Raw genomic sequence first — 18,303 nt, 5'->3', positions numbered from 1 at the left:
CTCTAGGCAGCATTATCGATTTGATTGATGGATGAGGTATAGCCAAGGAGGTGTTCTCACACGTTAGTAGAACCCCCCTACCCATGCTGCCTTTCTCTCTCTATCCTCATTCAGCAGTTTAATTGTCAGACTATCAGACCTATCTCAGTAGCTTTTCAATCAGTCACTGACCTGCTTGAAGAATAATGATTTCAACTGCCTTTCTAAATTCCTTCACACCTGCAGCCAGGCTTTTGTTCCATTGCGTGACATCCTGAATGTAGCACACAAACGATCATTGTGCTGTATTAGCAAGTGCCTCTGGCCTAGATTTGGATGCCTCCTATGGATTCCTAAGTCTGTTGTACTACAGGTGTGCAATTCTAGTAAAAATTTGCAGCTACTATATGGCAAGCAATGATTACCACAAAGTGAATGTTACTACCTTAGGAGATGGCACGCACTCACCACTGTGGTTTCATGCTCAACCTGTGTCTACATTGTATCTGCCCGCAATTTCACATGGAGGAGGAAGAATCTGCTTTTTCATCTTGATTATCATATGAACAGTAGAGAAGATCATCAAGAGATTAAGAGCAGTGAAGCATTCACAAAATGAAAATCAGTGCTGCTTGGAACCTCAACTCCTGACTCCCTCCACTGTTACCGAACCTTTATTGCTTTCCTTACCATTTTAGATAGCACCCTGCCTGCAGAGGAGATCTGAATAAGCAGTTTTCCTCCTCCCCAATGAAGACCGGATGAATGAAGAGCAAAACTGGTTAGTAAGCTTGTGTTACCCAACAGTGTAGGTACCATGAAATAAATTCCATTCGTAGGAATAAATGGACACATCATTAATGGTCTTATGCAGCATAACAACACAAGCTGTAAAGGTAGTTACTATTAATTTGGAAGCAGGAGGGCAAAATTCACATGTAGCCTAGTAAGTTAAATCCAGACACTGTTTTTTAAAAATTTGAACACAGATAAATGTTTTGAAGTGCTACATGATGCTGCCTTCTGTGAGGTGCATTAATTTAATAAGCATTGCTTAATCAATTAAAGATAAAAATAATCTGATGGTGAAACTTGGTCTTTGAAAAGACACAAGTAGGCCTTTTAAACATTAACTTTCTAAAGCTGTCAAGTTTCATGTACTTTCTTGCTTTAAAGATAAAAAAGCAGCAACTCCCTGCAGCTTTTCAGCCCCAAACTAAACTATTACAGAGTGACTTTCCGTCTAGAGAATGTTAATGAAATTTGCTTTGTGTTAAGACACAATGTGAGACTAATCTTGGCAGATCACACATTCTGCTGCTGATTTACCTTTTTTTCCTTCAGAGACTGCAATGATATTGTAGGGTTACTTCAGTGCATGTTCCAAACCTTTGCTGCACAAACCTCAAGGGCCTCTCATCCAAATTATGAAGACAAGCAACTGAAGATCTGAGCCAGGATAGAAAACTGAGAGAACATTTTTAGACAAAACATACTGAAGACCATTTGAAAAGATTTAATCAGAGAATTTAACCCCTCCCAGCACCTATCTCCATGTCATGATGATATCACTAGCTACAGTTAGCCTTACATTTTGATATCTCAGAATTTTAATGCTTGTGGCCAAATGATACTAAAATTAGAAACCAAGAACCCCTTTCTAGCCCCGCAATCCACAAGTAGGCTGATGACCCTTCCAGGAGAGAGTATGAACTAAGTAACATGCACTTTCACTGTGCAGTTTGCTGGGACAGGAAGAGAAGATAAGATATTTTTGAATCTATCTATCTTACTTGGAGAGCTGTAACAGAATAGATTAGGTCCTTGGATTGTGTCTGTTTGGCTACTAATAACATGAGTTCCCCTAGAATTTTCATCTACACAGCCATTGCTTCGAAACAATCCATGTGCTGTGTATCACACAACAACAGAATGCCCATCTCCACCAATACTTGCATGCATTTTGGTGGACCTGAGAAAATTTGAGCTGGATCTTAAATGGCTACCACTCTGAAAAAGAGTAAAATTAAATGTTATCCACAAAGGAATTTTTAAAACAAGGCAGATAGAATTAACCATGTTTGTATACCACAAACTTTTAGACAGTGTCCTAGAAAAAGTGTTATGTTACAGCTAAAGAGTCAACAGCTGGAAGGTTAAATATGTTTATTTTAGTAGTGTAAGGTGGTTTTACAAACAAATTTTTAGATTTTGCAATATACACAAAAGAATCATTACAAACAAAAGCAAGATATCATCCCAATAATAGGGACTCTATGCAGCTTGAAATAAAATTAAACCTCTGTTTCTCTTTAAAATGCATCTCAGTAAACATTCTTCTCCATCACTGATAAAATGTACATCTATAATAAATGACATAATAATTGGGGGTGGAGGGGACGACGACGACAAAATCCCTAAAAATAAAAAGTAAAAAAAAGGGGAGGAAAAATTATTATTCTGTTTAGGTTGGTATTTAATTCTAAATATGTCCATCTAAAAAAATTAAATATCTCTTTTTTTAAAACATATCATTGAAAATTTTGCATGGCAGTGCAATACAGAAATAGTAAAATTCATCCAAAAAGTGCTATGTACAGCAGCATTGTTAAAATACCACAAAGAAGGGACGGTGCTGTTTTCAAGAAAAGACTAGCATGCTTTTTAGCCATTTCTGAATTAAAGTCAGAAGATATTTCCTGTCTATTTTTAGTAATTCCCTTCTCTCTCCTGTCTCATTCCCACAGATTATGTTTTGAGACAAGGAACAGTCACAGTTCAGTTTAAGTGTGTGCATGTATACATACATGTGCAGACATATTTGCATACACACAGATGTGTACATATATATTTATATATATAAACAAGCTTGGTTTAAAAAAGCATTGCTTTGGAACATAGTGAGAGCTCCTCTTCAAAGAGTGAGACAATATGGATTTTCACCGAAATAAACAGGTCCACAATGGAAGATGGACTTTATCGACTACATTATTAATTCATGAAACAATTACACTGCAATTTTGAATATTTCCCAGAGAAGACACCCTCAGAAGCCTCAAACTCTTCAAAAAAATAAAACAGAACAGGGAGCATGATTTTAAATCCAGCCTCTTTTCATGGATCCACAATTTGTAAGAGCAAAATTTACCTTAGCTGTCGTTAACATCACATAGATGTTTACCTATTATAAGAAGCAATTACTGAAATTAGTAAAGAACATGAGATTTGCACAGAGCAAACTGCAAATGCAAAGAAGTGGTCACACACAAAGGAGGCCAAATTTGAGGCTGGGAAAAGTGTAACTAAAACAAAAAAAGGAGGTCAGATCATTAGGACTGTAAAAATGTAAGTCTCCGATTTCACTCGATTGTTCTGTTTCCACAAATGACTGACAAACTGAACACTCGTCTATTCTTTTGGAGTCATGATATTAAGTACCCTTACAATCAAGGGAAGGCCAGGAAGCACTAAGCCACATGAGGATATTTTGTGCCTCTCAGGTCGCTATGTTTTGTTTTGACAGGAATGTAAACATTGCCTTATTCAGTGCTCCCTAGAATTACAGTTTCAGCATAAAGAAGACTTCTGTGTCAGTGCTATAATCAGTTTGGTTCTTAGGCTGGGATGTAAACATGGTAGGAGAAGCTATATCCATACAAACTGCTTTTGCAATGCTGCAGGCTCCCTCTGGATTTCCTCTCTCCTCAATGGGACTCCCACTGAGCTGGCCTAGGCTTTGCAGCCGCTGTCTCTCCTGAGCTTGCTTAGCCCTGTTGGCAATGTACCGCACCCTACTCTGACTGCGAGATGAAGACCTGCGAAGGAGTCCCAAGCTCTCCCCTTCCTCTTCAGATTCAGTTGGATCAACACTGAGAGGGGAAGTGATATTTTTTTTTTCTTTAGCTGCTCAGTCAGTTCATCCTGGGATTTGACTGAGGATCTCAGGCCTGAAGAGCGGCGCTGCTCCCGCATCGATCGAGTGACAAAACTCCTGCTGATGCTACGGTATTTGCTTTCAAAAGTGCACACGATATCATCAGAGGTAAGGTCTCCAAGGCTTTTGGATTTTGCCTGGTTATTCCCAACCATATCATGTGCTTTGGATTTGTTAGATGACTGTCTGAGACTTTCTATGTACAGCCTGCTCCAGGTATGCCTTCTAGGAATGGATGAGAATGCATCTTGAGGGCTCCTGGCAAGAGGACGGGGGCACAATTCATCTGCGGGCAGCTGGCCAGACCTCAGGTTAGGATTGGATTTGCTCTTGCTCACCATTGGCATCTCGTTTCCAGATGTTGTAGCAGATCGTGGGCGCATACCCTTTCTTATGGCAAGGGGCTCGAAATTTTCATGACGGATGCCAAGATCTGGGAGGCTTTTGCGAGCTAGATTGGGTAGAGAGAGATCTATCACAGTGTCATTGGAGGACATGCTGGAAGAGGAAGACATGCTGTCACGATGATTGCTGCAATCTAGCTTGCTCCAGATCCGGTCATTAACAGTGGCATCGAAGTATACTTCTGCTGCTGGAGACAGGCTACTTGGAATTTTTAAGGCTGAGGAGTCTGACATCTTCAGTCCTTCACTCTTTGACCTTCTTACTAACATGTAAGAGCTCATCTGAGAAACAGAAACAGGTAGAGCCTGTGCAGGCTGGGCTTTCTGGAAAGTATCTGGAGGCAAAGTTGTCTGTGTGCTGTTAATCACGTTGTTTTGCTGCAGCAGAACATCCGCTGCACCAAGTTTTTGCCCTTTGGATTCAACAGTGCTTTTCATGTCTGTTAATACCTGACCTGGTTGGTCATTTTTCTTCTGGCAGTTTTCAACAGGTTGGCCGGCAGTCTTACCTGTTGCCACTGCCAGCCAGGCTTTTTGAGGATGCACTGCCAATCCATACTGATCTTCAGCTTTACTGCATGCCTGTGTCCAACCATCATCTCCTTTGAGACATCCTGTCATGCTTGTCCTCGCATCTTCTTGAACTACTAAACTTGTGTCAGCTGCTCTTGTGACTACCTGCACTTGGTCTTCTGCAGCCAGATTTGTTCTTTGTTCTCTAGTGAGCAGAGATTCTCGAGGCTGGTTGGATGTGCTGCTTACTTCTGATCGAGATTCGGTGGAATGATCAGACACAGACCCTTCTTCAGAATCACTGTAAGGAGTAATGGGTAGAGGGAAGAAAAGGCTGGCACGATGGTTTTCATTGGCAGTAACAGGCTCTTCAGTGATAGTTTCTAGGCTGCATAAAGAAGTGACTGACCTCTGTATTGAGAAATGGCAGACATCTACTTGGGAGACATGAAAAGATAGGAAAAAGAAAGAAACAAGAAAAACAGATACAGGGTTAATTAGCTATTAGAAATTGCAGTTTAGCTGAAGATTTATTCTTTATGTGTTATCATTTTGTTTTTAAGGTAGTAGTTGCATATATTAATCATGATTTTTAAAATAACATGATTTCAAATGCCTGGCTAAAGGCAGCAAAAATTTCTGCTCATTCAGTTTTAGCTGCCCAAAAGCTCTGTTGCTTTCAAAAAATCCCAGTCCATGCACAGTAGCACCGTATTACTTTTCTGATTATCTTATTCAAACAACAACTGTACCCGTCAATGTCTTTGTGTCCCCTCTCATAAACTAACTTTTCTTCCTCCACCATCCAGCACCACTTGAATTGCTCATTTGCTTCCTTCCAGCACTCAAAGATGTCAGTATATCAAATCATAATCAGACCACGTATAATAATCAGAACACCACTGCCCAACCAACAGATATGATCCCAATGATCAATTACTCAGAAGAGAAGCAGCATAGGACTTCCAGAGCAGATTACAAATAAAATGATCTGTATGCATAAAATGGAATGTAGTCAATGTGCCTTTTAAAAACAAAACAAAAACTTTCTAACTTTGTTTTCCTAAAAAAGTTTGTAATTTCTTTTTCAAAAAACTATAGACGCATGCTTCATGAACACCAGGTTGACAGTACAATCCTGAAGAATCACTACAGCCACCAATTACCTGAAGAAAATGCTCCGTCCATCTGCAATGTTTATAACCTGTACCTAAGAGCCAAAGCAATCATGCCAAAAAGACTATTTCCCACATCTCCAAACCACAATGCAAACATGCATTCGAGAACTAGCAAAGCACCACTGAGCCAAACAACAGCCTTAAGAATATAGGAGCAGAGAGTTATAAGGCAGGAAACAAACAAAAACTGGGACTACAGGCAACAAGGTGCTTGAGTCAGTGACACTCAGTAGACAGTTACCTTTGACTTGCTTGTCCTTTCAGTTCTTAACTAGAGAGAGAGAGTGTGCATGTAGAATAATAGGACAGAACAGAGGAAAAATCCAGTTAATGTAGGGAAGGCAGGTGCAGATTACAGGATAAATTAGTGCTGAGGGAGGGAAGCGAAACAGACAGAAATATTCACACATTTTTGTAGGATCCTAAGAATTTCCGACCAACCAGAGCACTCAATGGAATCCATAAATGGATGGGTATTAAGTCCACTATTTTGTCATAGAAGAATAAAAGGCAATTTGTGCTATTGTTCAAGAAACGCACTCCACTGGACTGGGGAACGGAAGCTAGCCTCTTCTTCTCCAAAGCCCTCTCCTAACACTATGGAAAAAAATCATCTACATTACCAAAAAATGCCAAGGAAATATTTGGCCTTTCCTTTCAGCACCAGTATTTCCAATCCAGCGTAGTGACAAGAAGCTTAACAATGGAGACAGCTGTTCAATGGCCTATATTACATTCGCTGGGAGTTGTTATGTTCTTCCCTATATTGCATTAGTAGGGGAAGAAGGCCCATGTGCCCATAAGCAAAATCCACCATTCACAACACAGGAAACTTTTCAGTATCGGGAGGAGTATTGGGAGGAGTCCAGAGCCGATCAGACTAATGAGCTCTCCTTCTCCCCATCCAGGCTAGGCCATCAGCATAGATTAAGGCACACTTACAAGGCAAAATACTGGAAACCGTAATGTTGTTGCCATAAAGGGGACAACTAGAGACTATAGTTTCCTGTCTCATCCTTGTGGCACTTCCCATCAACAGAATGCTAATTATAAAATGCAGCCATATTAGGCTAACGTTATTGGTTTCCTTGGTTTCTTGGCCCAAGGCACTAAAATAGCAGGCGGATGGGGAAAGCATGCTGTTTGTGCAAACATAGTGTTTGTCACTGGATCATCAGCATCCAGTCCAAGTGACTATTTCACCATTTTAAAGGTTTGCTGATTCCATGCTTGAGAAGTCAGATGGATTTAATCAAATTTCAAGCACATCACAATATTTATTTAGTAGCTTGGGGGGCTGGTGGGGGAGCTGGCACTGATAATGGGAAATGGTTTCATATGTCACACTACTCAGAGCTTATGAAAAGCCTAATGCCAATAATTTAGGCATAGAAAGAGTTCTGCTGCTTTGGATTAATTTCAAGTCACGGGAACCAGCAAACTTCTTCCCTCCCCCTCCCATTGTCCTGGTATTTTCCTAAAAGCTCAAAGCAGATATGGGAAAAAAAGATGTAAAAAAAAAGAATAAAAACAGAGAAATAAAGAAAAATTTTAGACACCCAACCAGTTTAAATTGATCGAACAAATAGAATATTTTAAATTTCTGTATGAGGCTTTCAAAGAAGCCCACTATAGGTGGGCAGTCAGAATCAATTAGTAGAAAAGGGATTACATCTTAAGAAGCAGCAAAGTCACTTAACTGTTCCTGAAAATGTAACCATCAATGTCCAAATTCCCTGGACAATTAAGGGGAAGGGGGAGGGATTTGAAGAGAAGCTCTTGTAGTCATAGACAAAAGCTGTATTTCTTTACTTCCTCTTCACAATTCTATGAAACAGAGAAAATCTTGTCAAAATCTCTTCCCTTCTCTCCCCTCCCTGCCAAATCAGGAGAAAAAAAAAGCCAGTTTCCTTATTAAAATATATAACTTGATTGCCTCTGTTCCTGTATTCCATCTTTACAAACATACAGTTCATGAATAAAGATAGAGTCACGTGATCCCAGTGACCACATGCATATTCCTGGCTTGAAACAGCTATAAAATGCTGTAGCTTAAGAAGCCTTCCTTTAAATGGACACATTTTACTTTGCAATTGGGAAATGCTAACAGTCCACCTAGCTTGGCTGATGTCAGGTAACATCAGGTCGCACACCTTGCTTCTTTATGTTATGCAACTGTGCCTTCAGGTCACAGTCAAATCATATACATAACATTAAGCACATCTATAAATGTTTGTATACTGGGGATTCATACATTTAGGACTAGATGGTCTGCTATGTTCATAAAGTACGATCTCCTGAATAACCCAGACCAGTGAATTCCATCCAGTAATCCCTGACCTGATGGCAGTAGTTTTGCAAGTTCTTTGATGAAGGAACTAGTCTTATTGTTAGCAGAGTGCACATTAGATATAATTTCTGATGTGGTTATCCCTCAGTGAAACACAAATACTGATAATGGAAATATTGTTTGTTAATATGGTTTTCCCGTATTCAATCTCTACTTAATGCTCTGGTTTGGATCTTAAAATTTACTTAGTATCATACCACATTCACTAAAAAAAAAACCAAGGAAACAAAAAACCCTGAACAAACAATCCAAACATTCATGGACTATTGACAGTTTTACTACTGCAGATGGTCAGCTAGGCATGGAAAGGACTAATCTAAACCAGACATGTCTAGGAAAAAAAGAAAATAAAAATATTTATGCAGACTTTTTTTTCTGTCATTGCCAAAAATAAAGAAAAAGCTCTTGATAGCAAAACAACATACAGAAGCTTCTAAGTAAAGATGCTATGGAGAAGCTGAGACAACAATGTGATCTAAGGCGGAGAAGGGTGAAGAAAATCTGGTCTTACCAGTAAAGAATATAGGGGATTTACTTCGAATTTCCTCCAATTTTTGAACGAACAGGGCGTTCATTTCCCTCTGTAGGGTGCCCACTTGCCTTCGAGAAGTTTCAGACCAGCACTTGGGGAATTCTGGGCTTCCGAGGCTTTCTAGACTGCTGGAGTTGGAGGATATAGAGCCATTGCTGGCTGCAACCAAGTTGACAGTGCTTCCATACTTGCCACCTGATTGGCACTGCCACCGCTGCCGGGAATGAGCCTTTATTCCGTGACATTTAGATTCAATGTTTTTCCTCCCTGGCGTCACAAAAGACTGGGTGCTCCTTGTTAGATCATCGGCAGTTCCAGGGCTGCTGCAAGACTGCAAATCTGATTGCCGCCTGGGCTGGCCTTTAACACCCCAGCTTTTCAGCTCTAACCTCTCTTCTCCAGTTATACTGCTATACTGATCATGGTGAAGTATATCTTTAGCAATAGGCCTGGTAGGATGGTCATTCCACTTGCATTCTAGATCTGGGCTTTCTTTGGAACCAATCATGCATTTCATGCAATTGGTGGCCACTCCAATCCTACCAGAGCTGTTGATGGCACAGCGTGCAAAGACGCTTTGCTTCTCGCTCTGGTGCTCCTGAAGCCGGACCCTGTTAGACCTCTGTATGGGTTCACTGAAAGCAGCACCCCCTTGAGCACAACTTTGGCTTTTGACTTTACGAGAACTATGGGCCTTACCTTTCAACCCCTTGCCATGTACCTCCCCACTGGCACCATCTCTGGGAGCTGGTGACAGAGAAGCACTTTCTGGCTCTTGCTCAAAGCGAGGCTGTGAGGCAGCTTCCACTTCATGGTCTTCCCCGGCCCCTTCAGAGCTGTTGTCTTTTGGGACAAAAGCAATTTCAGGAAAGCCCTTCTTGTTCTTCTTCTGGCTTTTGGTGGGTGCACTGGCTGTCCGTCTCAAGATGTGGCTGCTAAAGGAATGTTTGCGATGGAGCTGACCAGCAGCATGACTGTCCAGAGAGGCCTGCTTTGGATTTCTGAGAAACAGGCCTTTTAGACCTAGAGCTTGTTTGGCCTGGAAAATTAAAACAAAAACAACAACAACAACAAAAAATGTCCTTAATAGAAAATGCAAGTCTCTTCCTTTGGGCACAGGAACTCATGTACAAATGATCTGTTCACATATGCACACACATACAGAGTCTCCTGCCATATTCCTATCATAAGCATGAGAACTAAACCAGAAATAGGACAGAGATTAAAAATGAAAAAAATCAGTAACAGCAGCTTTGAAAAATTTCACGTCTTTTGCTCAACTATGTTTTTAGATAAAATTTTCCCACCAGGCTTATCTCTGTATTTGTAATAGCTTTCTTACTAGCATGTAGCTACTTACAACATAAACATTAGATATTGAAAAGAAAAAGTAAAAAAAAAGGAAATACTTCAGTCTACAAGGATCTAATTCTGAAAGCTGAAGAGTTTTTCAGTGTGTGTTAAAAGCCACAAAGCTTGACATATTCATAATGCCACACATTTCAGACTCTTTAAGACTAAAGTCAGAGTGCTTCCTTTTTAGCAATATAGCTTTCTGGGGTTTTGTTGTTTGTTTGTTTTAAAACACAAAGCTCTGTGAGGTATGGATCAGTTTTCCAACACAATATGCACACTTAAAACAATTCTGTCCCAACAGTTTAATGACATGGATATACTGCAGAAGCTGGAGGCGGCACAGGAAATCAATTCACTACAGGAATCCAAGGATAAGTGGAGACTTGCAGATTTGTTGCAAACTTAAGTCTTTTTCTTTAAAGAATGTATGCTACTTGGAAATGAACATAAATCTACTCCTGAGCATTTATGTGATAATTATACAAAAAGTAAATCAACCCCCAGTCCCTCCTTAAGTTAAGATGCAAGACTCCTAGATTCCCAAAGTCATCAACTAGAATAGCAGTACTTCTCCAAGGGCAACATGGAACAGTTAAAATAGGTTCTGGCTCTGAACCACCTCTGAAAGGACCACCACTGATTATAGAGGGAGAGTACAGAGACCAGCTTTCTGATCTGGGCACCCAAAGCATACGTATTTAAAGTATGTGGTGCAAATGCTTCCTCTGAATGGCCACAGAGGAATTAGTACAACCTAGCTTCTGCACTGTGAATTCGCATTCTAGCAAACTGTGCTCTACTAGGAAATCCTGTACAAGGCTTCTGCATCACACCATAATAAAAATAAAGTAACAAATGCTGCAAGCTTATGTTATCTTAAAGTGTCAGTACTAGCTCGGGGCCTTGCCCAAGTTAAGTCCAGCTGGAAAATGCAGCAGTTAAAAGAAAAATTTAAACATGTTTTTCAGTAAAATAAATCACCTACAATTTTATAGACATAAACACGTTAGGACTGGGCCAATTAGAATTGCTGGTGATTTCAATTAAATTGGAAACACAGAGCTGAATTATCCACCTTGTGCAGAACATTATATTTGGGCAGAACTGGACATCAGATGCTGTCAAAACTAATTTTTCCCGTCTCTTAAACTGGAGATAATGACTAGCACTCATACTTTAGACAAGAAACTTGTGGCATGTCCCAGCTCTGGAACAAAACTGAGTGCTCTGAGTGAGAGAGAAGAAGAAACTGGGGAGGAAAAAACAAACCCCAAAACAAACAAACCAAACAAAATGCAAAACAAGCTATAGAAATGGTGGTAATTTTAAAAAGTCACTTTAAAATCATTTTAATTTTACTTGTCATGCAACGTGAGGTGGTTACAGAATTTAGCTGATAGTGACCTCTTAAGCTAAAGAATATTCTTGACTTAAAACAGATAATAATAAATTGGATGTTCAAATGGAGATTTACATTCTTTAGGAACTGTTGGGAAATAAACAGTGGACATAAAAATATCATATTTTTTCAGTATAAAGGAGATCTACACTTCAGTTGAATTGAGCACTGTCATGAATAGCAGTTGAACTATATGCATGACAAATGATCATCAAATATTTTGCTTTCTACCTGTGTGATTACATTTTGATAATTTCCTACCATACAACACTTATCCAAAGACACTCATGTATGTTTTCATCTCTGAAGAAACACACTATAAACAAGCGAAGTTAGTCAGGGTGATAATACAGTACTTCATATACTTCAGTACTTATTTAAGCATTAAATATATATATATTCACCATCACAAATCTCCCACCATCATACAATCGATTTACATTTCAGCGAAACGGAGAGTTTCAGCATTCCTGTAAACATTCCAGGTGTACTTGCCAACTTTTAAAGCAACAGGCTGATGCCTGATAAAGAGTATGTTGGTTTTGCTCTGTACGTAGAGCCTCATACACATAAATCACTTAAAGCAGAGGAAGAGGTATTTTCCTTCTAATCTACTTCTCCTTTGTTCCCTTTATTTCCCAGTTAGATCAGACTCTCTTCAGTAGCTGTAGCATAAAGAATGAATAAAAATAGAGTACATAAGCCTATGATTGAAATGCACTGTAAGAAACCCATGATAAAATTTGATCGGCATCCACGCTTGTTGGCATTTGCTGTCAGTTCAATTTCTACCCTGTGATGTCATGTGAGGTCACATTTCTGCAGTGCCAAACAATGGCACAGAAATGTCTCATTTAAATTACAATGGTCTATCTTTCACCCCAAAATATTCAAGTGCATGCTCACTCATTTCAAATTTTGCTTTGTAGGACTTAATGGATATATATTAGCTGCACTGTACAGTAAGCCGGCATTAAAAGCTGCTTTTATTCATAAGTGTCCTGCGCAATCTGGCATATGGGATCAAGGTTTATTTGTCTGACAGGAAGCCCAGTGTAAGCATTCAGAATATTATTTTTATAATTGACTGAAGTTTAGTTACCCCATGCCAAGATCCAGTGTGAGGAGGAGATGATTAAAAAGAAACCTAAAATGGCCTTTAAAAGTATATCCAGGATAAGATAAGGTAGGGATTGATTTTTCCCATACAAGGCAAAGAAAATGTAATTTAAATATTAATAAACCATCTGTCAGAGCCAGACCATTGAACAGTCTGCTTGGATCATTGTGGATTCACTTTCACCAGAAAGCTTCAAAACGGGATTATGCGTTTGTTAAGGAGCGAAGGGAAAAAAGCGTTCTGCTCCAATGGAGACAAGTTGGCAAGTACATGAATTTATCGCTATAAAAATCAGACAATATAAATATTTGCAAAACCCAGAAATTGTCATACATACACACACACAAATAATACCCACAAAAATAAAAGAAAAGCACTGATGGAATGGGTGACACGCAGTGCAGGGCCCCAGGTATCATTCTAGCTTATTTGGTGCATCTTTGTTAAGCTAGCTGCTATCGCTTGAATCAATGGAGTGATTCAAGAACCCAAAGACAAATTTGGTTAACTTAGGAAAAAAAAAAGTTTAAAAAAGGGGGGAAAAAAAAAAGGAAGGAAAAAAAAAAAGAGCGCGCCATTTTGACGGAGATCCAGAACATGTGCTTTCAGCTTCTAGTCCAGCTTTTACAGGGCTATTTCATTCTGTAAAGCAGACTTGAAAAACAGCACAAGATGCTTTCCCACAATTTAGCAAACAATTCACTGTTAATGTTCCTTTCCACATGAAAGAAGTGGTTTGAATTACAGTCCACCAGTGAAAAGGCAGTAGAGGCAGAGACTCAAAGAAGAGAGAAATGGAGGGTATATAGAAGGACTTTTATCCTGGATCTGCTTCATACATGGAGGGCTCTCTGGCTGATCAATGAGCCAACAGAACTGACCAAGTCAAATGTCGCAATTCATGTTACATGAGTTGAAGAACTTCAAAATGCTAATAAGGAAACATTGATGCTAATGAAGCAACTAGTTAGAGGCATGCAGGTGTGTGGTGGTGGTCACTACACCTCCCTGAGACAGGAGGGGGTACCTTCAAGGCATCTAAAAACGCTCTGCTTCTAAAAGTAGACTTTTTTGACATAGAGAAGCCCACTGAAATCACAAACAGACAGAGTAAAGGCAAAATAACAGTGAGGGAGGATCTCAGAGATATGCACATCTAGAAAACCACAAGAAATTCTGCAATACATGAATAGACATGAAGAGGCAGAGACAAAGAAAAACGTCTCCAGGAAATAGTGCAATCTAAAAGAGATTTCAGTTAAACACAAGTTAAGGTGAAAAAAAAAATCGAAGACTCTGCTTTAGTAATACCAAGCTACTGAACAAGTGGAATATCTACATTTAGAAAAAAGCCCCAAAAGGTTAATGCTTGCATTAGAATATCTGGATTAATAAAGGATGGGTAAAACCAGGCTGATAACTGTGGTGATTTTTCTGCCCATAATTAAGAGAGGGGAAACAGAGAAATAATTCTAGTTTTAACAGAACTCTGTTAACTGAAAAATCAAAGCAGAACATGATTCAGAGACCAAAACAGAAAGGGCTGTGCAATATTTGTTCCATGTTTTCAGTAGTTTTTATTAAAAATTATAAATTAAAAAAAAATCAACACACATACAAGCTTTTCTTCCAAATCCTTGTATTTTAATCACGTCAGTGCACAGCACCAGCATCTTAACACCAGCAAACTCAAAGAGACTGCAATGATAATGAGAAGCAATAAGGTATGTCTAATAGACTTAGAACATGAAAAGGGAATAAAGCAATCAAAAAAACAAATCAGTGCAGTAGATTGGAAGGTAGTGGATAAGGACAGGGAGGAGACACTGTGATACACAAGGGTCTTTCAGTTGTTTAACACACTTACCAAGAAAATCTAATGTCCTCAAAATAGCTGTCAAAGCTTAAATGGGCACGTTGCCCTAGTGCAAATTATAACTATCACCAGCCAGTTACTCATGAAGAAGCCAGTAAGAGCAAATAATTATGAAAGGATAGGTAAAGTAAGGATTAAAAGAGATAATGCCTTGCAATATTGCCAAAGAACATTTGAGGTGAAAACTCTTAAAACATTCACAAAGACTATGAACATTGTCTCTTTCATGAAACACTGCTATCAAGAGCAGTGACTTGGAAGCTGATGAAGGTAACTAATCAGTGATTAAGGCAACTGATCAGTGATTAAGGCAGGCAGACCCAGTTTGTCTTTTATTTAAAAATCCCATTTGCCAGTGGATACTAAGCTACAGACTTTGACTTCTAATGAAGGATACCGAAGTATCTGCTATCCTTACAATAGTACTGAGAGAGCAGTGCAGAGGACATCACCTGAAAGTAGCAAACAACTGGAGCATCATGAATGCACACAACACTGGGAAGAGGAGGAGAATCTGCCTGTTCTCCATCATTTTGACTAAGAACAGAACAAAAGAAGAATTTACAAAAAGGATGAGTAGGGCTGGCCTGGGCAGTCATCTTCTCTGCTGGATGCATACAGCAAATAGATGCCTGCTTTCATTAAAGGACATAGGTGAGGGACACAGTCACTAATCAGATCAATTCAATTCCCACTGGCCTCATGCCCAAGGCTGAGCTATCTGACTTTCTTGATAGAACTATTCAAGAAAAAGCAATAGGTCTGAACACAGACACTCCAAAGAAGTTCATGACAAAATTTAAAGCTGTTTGAATCAGTGCCAATGCATGCATCCAGCAAGTGTCTGTAAAGTTATTGAGACAATTGCATCCCTACCCACAGTCAAAACAGGCATGACTTACATCCTATACAGTTTTCTTGAACCCAAAAATATAGTCAGGAAAGATCTTAGCATTGAAATGCTCAGCCTGCCATCAGTTTTCCTTGAAGTCTGGGACTAAATGACCTTTTTTACCGTGAGCTGGGTGCTAGCCTTTTATCTGTGACAGCCCCTACAGTCCAAAATTAAACACTGCTCATCTGCTCTGTCCTGCTCAGACCAACACCAACCACCTCTCTTTCACCTAAATCTTCTAAAGTCTCTTGCTCAATAGAGCTAAATTCAAACAGATTCATAATGTCATCACAGGGAGTTTCAGGCAAGACTCCTAGTCCTGTCAGGATGAAGCTATACCTGCCTAAAGGTTTTGCATTAGACATCAAATAAAAAAAGCAGGAACTGAGCTAAAATGTCTAAAGTGACATTCTTACAGCAACAGCCCTTCTTCCTATAAATACAAAACGAAGCTTTCCTGGGATTTATCTCTGTTTCATCACACAAGTTTGGATTAAAATCTAGCAATTTAAAAAGCTGTTTTCCTTTTTAAGAATTGTTTTAATTCCTCTTACATAACCAGCACCACAAGAAAAGGAACTCAGAATTCCCAGCCTATTCAATGCCGCCTCCTGCTGTCACGATGCTGATATTACAGCTTGCTACTACAGAAAACTCAGCCTGTCATTGCGAGTGGATATAAACTGGTTTTGACTCTCACGGCACTGTAAGATACTTAGCTACCTGAATTCCAGTGAAATCAATACCATAGAAGTAACTAAATCCAGTGCACTGCGAGGAAAGATGCTATCTCGTTTCCAGCTGGCATAGGAAAAGTTGGAAGTTAGGGCTTTACTTTCAGCTTGGAGTTACTCATGTGAATTTAGATATAGCACCCAGACAGTTGTATTTTTCCTGCATTTGAAGCAAACACACTCTTAATAACAGATAAGCAGTGAAAATAAGTCCAACAACTATTACAAGGATCATCTTTCCTCTGCATTTTAAGTGTTATTATGGAAAAACCCCAAAGTAAATAACTCTTAAGAATTTAATTAAATTTAAAATGCGAAGGCATCAGGCAGACAGAGTCCTTATAGAATAAGCTTTGCAGGCAACAAGCACTCACGGTTCAGGTGTATAACCTTTTGTTCAGCAAGGTGCACTTACTGTATTGGACACAACTATACTTACTTATATAAACGTGTGCATGCTGCAACAAAATAACCTTCCCCTATGGCTCCCTCAAAAAGGCACTGCAAGAATCTCTTTTTATAACTTTCCCTATGATTTGCCTTTATCTCCATGTATATTCAGAAAGATCTCAGGCTACCATGACAATCAGAGAGATGAAGTTTACTCTGTTGAACAAATATGTTAGCTTGGACGTTCACCCACTGGGCTTCCCTAGTGTGATACAAAATCCTGTCAGTTAATTTACGTATGCAAGCTGTATTTTATTACACTGAAGGCACTCACCTTACCACAGATGTCATTAATAGTCACATGAACAAAGATGGATGCCTCTTCTATACCTTCCAGGTACACGTGTCGGTAACCTGAAACAGTGAACAAAGCTGACAAGGAGTTGAAACAGATGATAGGAAGAGCATCTAGAGACTTTCCTTTTGTAAACAGCAAAATAAATTAATCATTTTTTTCCTAGCTCCTCCCCGCAATAAGCATCCAGGCTTGTGCATCACCTAGCCACACTCAGTTATCTAAGAGTCACACCACTTAAACTTAACTGCCATTTCTTCTTGTCCCTTTTATTTTATGAAAATCTGTGTCCTGTTTTTTTCCAGTGTCCATTGCTGCTGCTGTCAATCCGTGACTTAAACGTGACTACATTCTCTCTTGGGGACTTACAGTCCATTATTAATACTGCAAACATTTCAACCAAGTTAATTTTATTGAGACTGGATGTTTGTTTTCAATCTTAAACACAAATATTTTTCTTTACTTGGAATGGAAAGAAAAATATACACAGAAGAAGCTTTAATGTGAAAGAAGACTGAATTGAAAACAGAAATATGAAACTGACAGAAAATGGCATTTAATTACCTGGATCCCATCATTAGAATAGATAAATACCTGTTCTATATTAAACTATTACTGATAGTAATAAGACCAATCAAAACTCTAGTGTCTTTCAAAAAATGAAGAAAAATAGAGGAAAAAGCAGTATAACAGGAGTAAAGATTCTGTATGGTAGTCTTCCAAACCCACAATATTTAGCCATCCTGCTTAACAATCTTGCCCATTTTTTGAAAATCTATTCCCATAGAGTAAATTGATTTAGTCTTCGTTGTCACCTAAGTCAGTAGTGGACGAAGGTAGAGAACTCAGTGTCCAAACTCCCAGTCTCTTGTTCTAACTAGAAATTTCTGCAGCAGACACATGCATACACACTAATCCAGCATTTGCAGCTTCAGTTATCACATAAAAAAGTCCTAGCCAACTGATTTGGGATTTCACCATTTCTGTCTTACCTGGCATCATGCTGCTGAAAGCTATTGTTCTCTGTCCAATAAAATCACGCCCAATGGGATCATGATCCCACACAAGGAACCGAATCAGTGCAATCTCTGGCATGTGTACTGTGAACACCAACGTTTCCTCCCACATCGGGTTAAAACCTCAGAATGAAGGAATCAGCTTTTAGATATTTCATTCACAAGATGCAAGAAAAAAGAAGACTGCCTACATAAGGAATGTCTAAACTGCAATGTCATTCTGATTTTCCTAATGGTTTGATCATTGTTCTTGGAAAATCCAGTACTCCTAC

At 39.2% G+C, this 18,303-nt stretch overlaps 1 protein-coding gene across 1 annotated transcript in view; it reads right to left on the bottom strand.

The window, feature by feature from the left end:
* Positions 1–3,538: 3,538 nt before the first annotated feature.
* Positions 3,539–18,303, bottom strand: part of PLCH2 (phospholipase C, eta 2) — a 44,578-nt gene continuing 29,813 nt past the window's right edge. Inside the window, exons 18-22 of the mRNA XM_009320559.1 lie at positions 18,008–18,154; positions 16,995–17,074; positions 8,870–9,929; positions 3,927–5,264; positions 3,539–3,825 (exon numbers count right to left, since the gene is read on the bottom strand). Of these exons, the coding sequence (XP_009318834.1) occupies positions 3,539–3,825; positions 3,927–5,264; positions 8,870–9,929; positions 16,995–17,074; positions 18,008–18,154 (2,912 nt within the window). The remainder of the gene's footprint in view (positions 3,826–3,926; positions 5,265–8,869; positions 9,930–16,994; positions 17,075–18,007; positions 18,155–18,303) is intronic.

This window comes from Pygoscelis adeliae, unplaced genomic scaffold (genome assembly GCF_000699105.1).
Source record: "Pygoscelis adeliae isolate BGI_AS28 unplaced genomic scaffold, ASM69910v1 Scaffold213, whole genome shotgun sequence".
Taxonomy (NCBI): domain Eukaryota; kingdom Metazoa; phylum Chordata; class Aves; order Sphenisciformes; family Spheniscidae; genus Pygoscelis; species Pygoscelis adeliae.
This window is presented reverse-complemented; position numbering and strand designations above follow the sequence as displayed.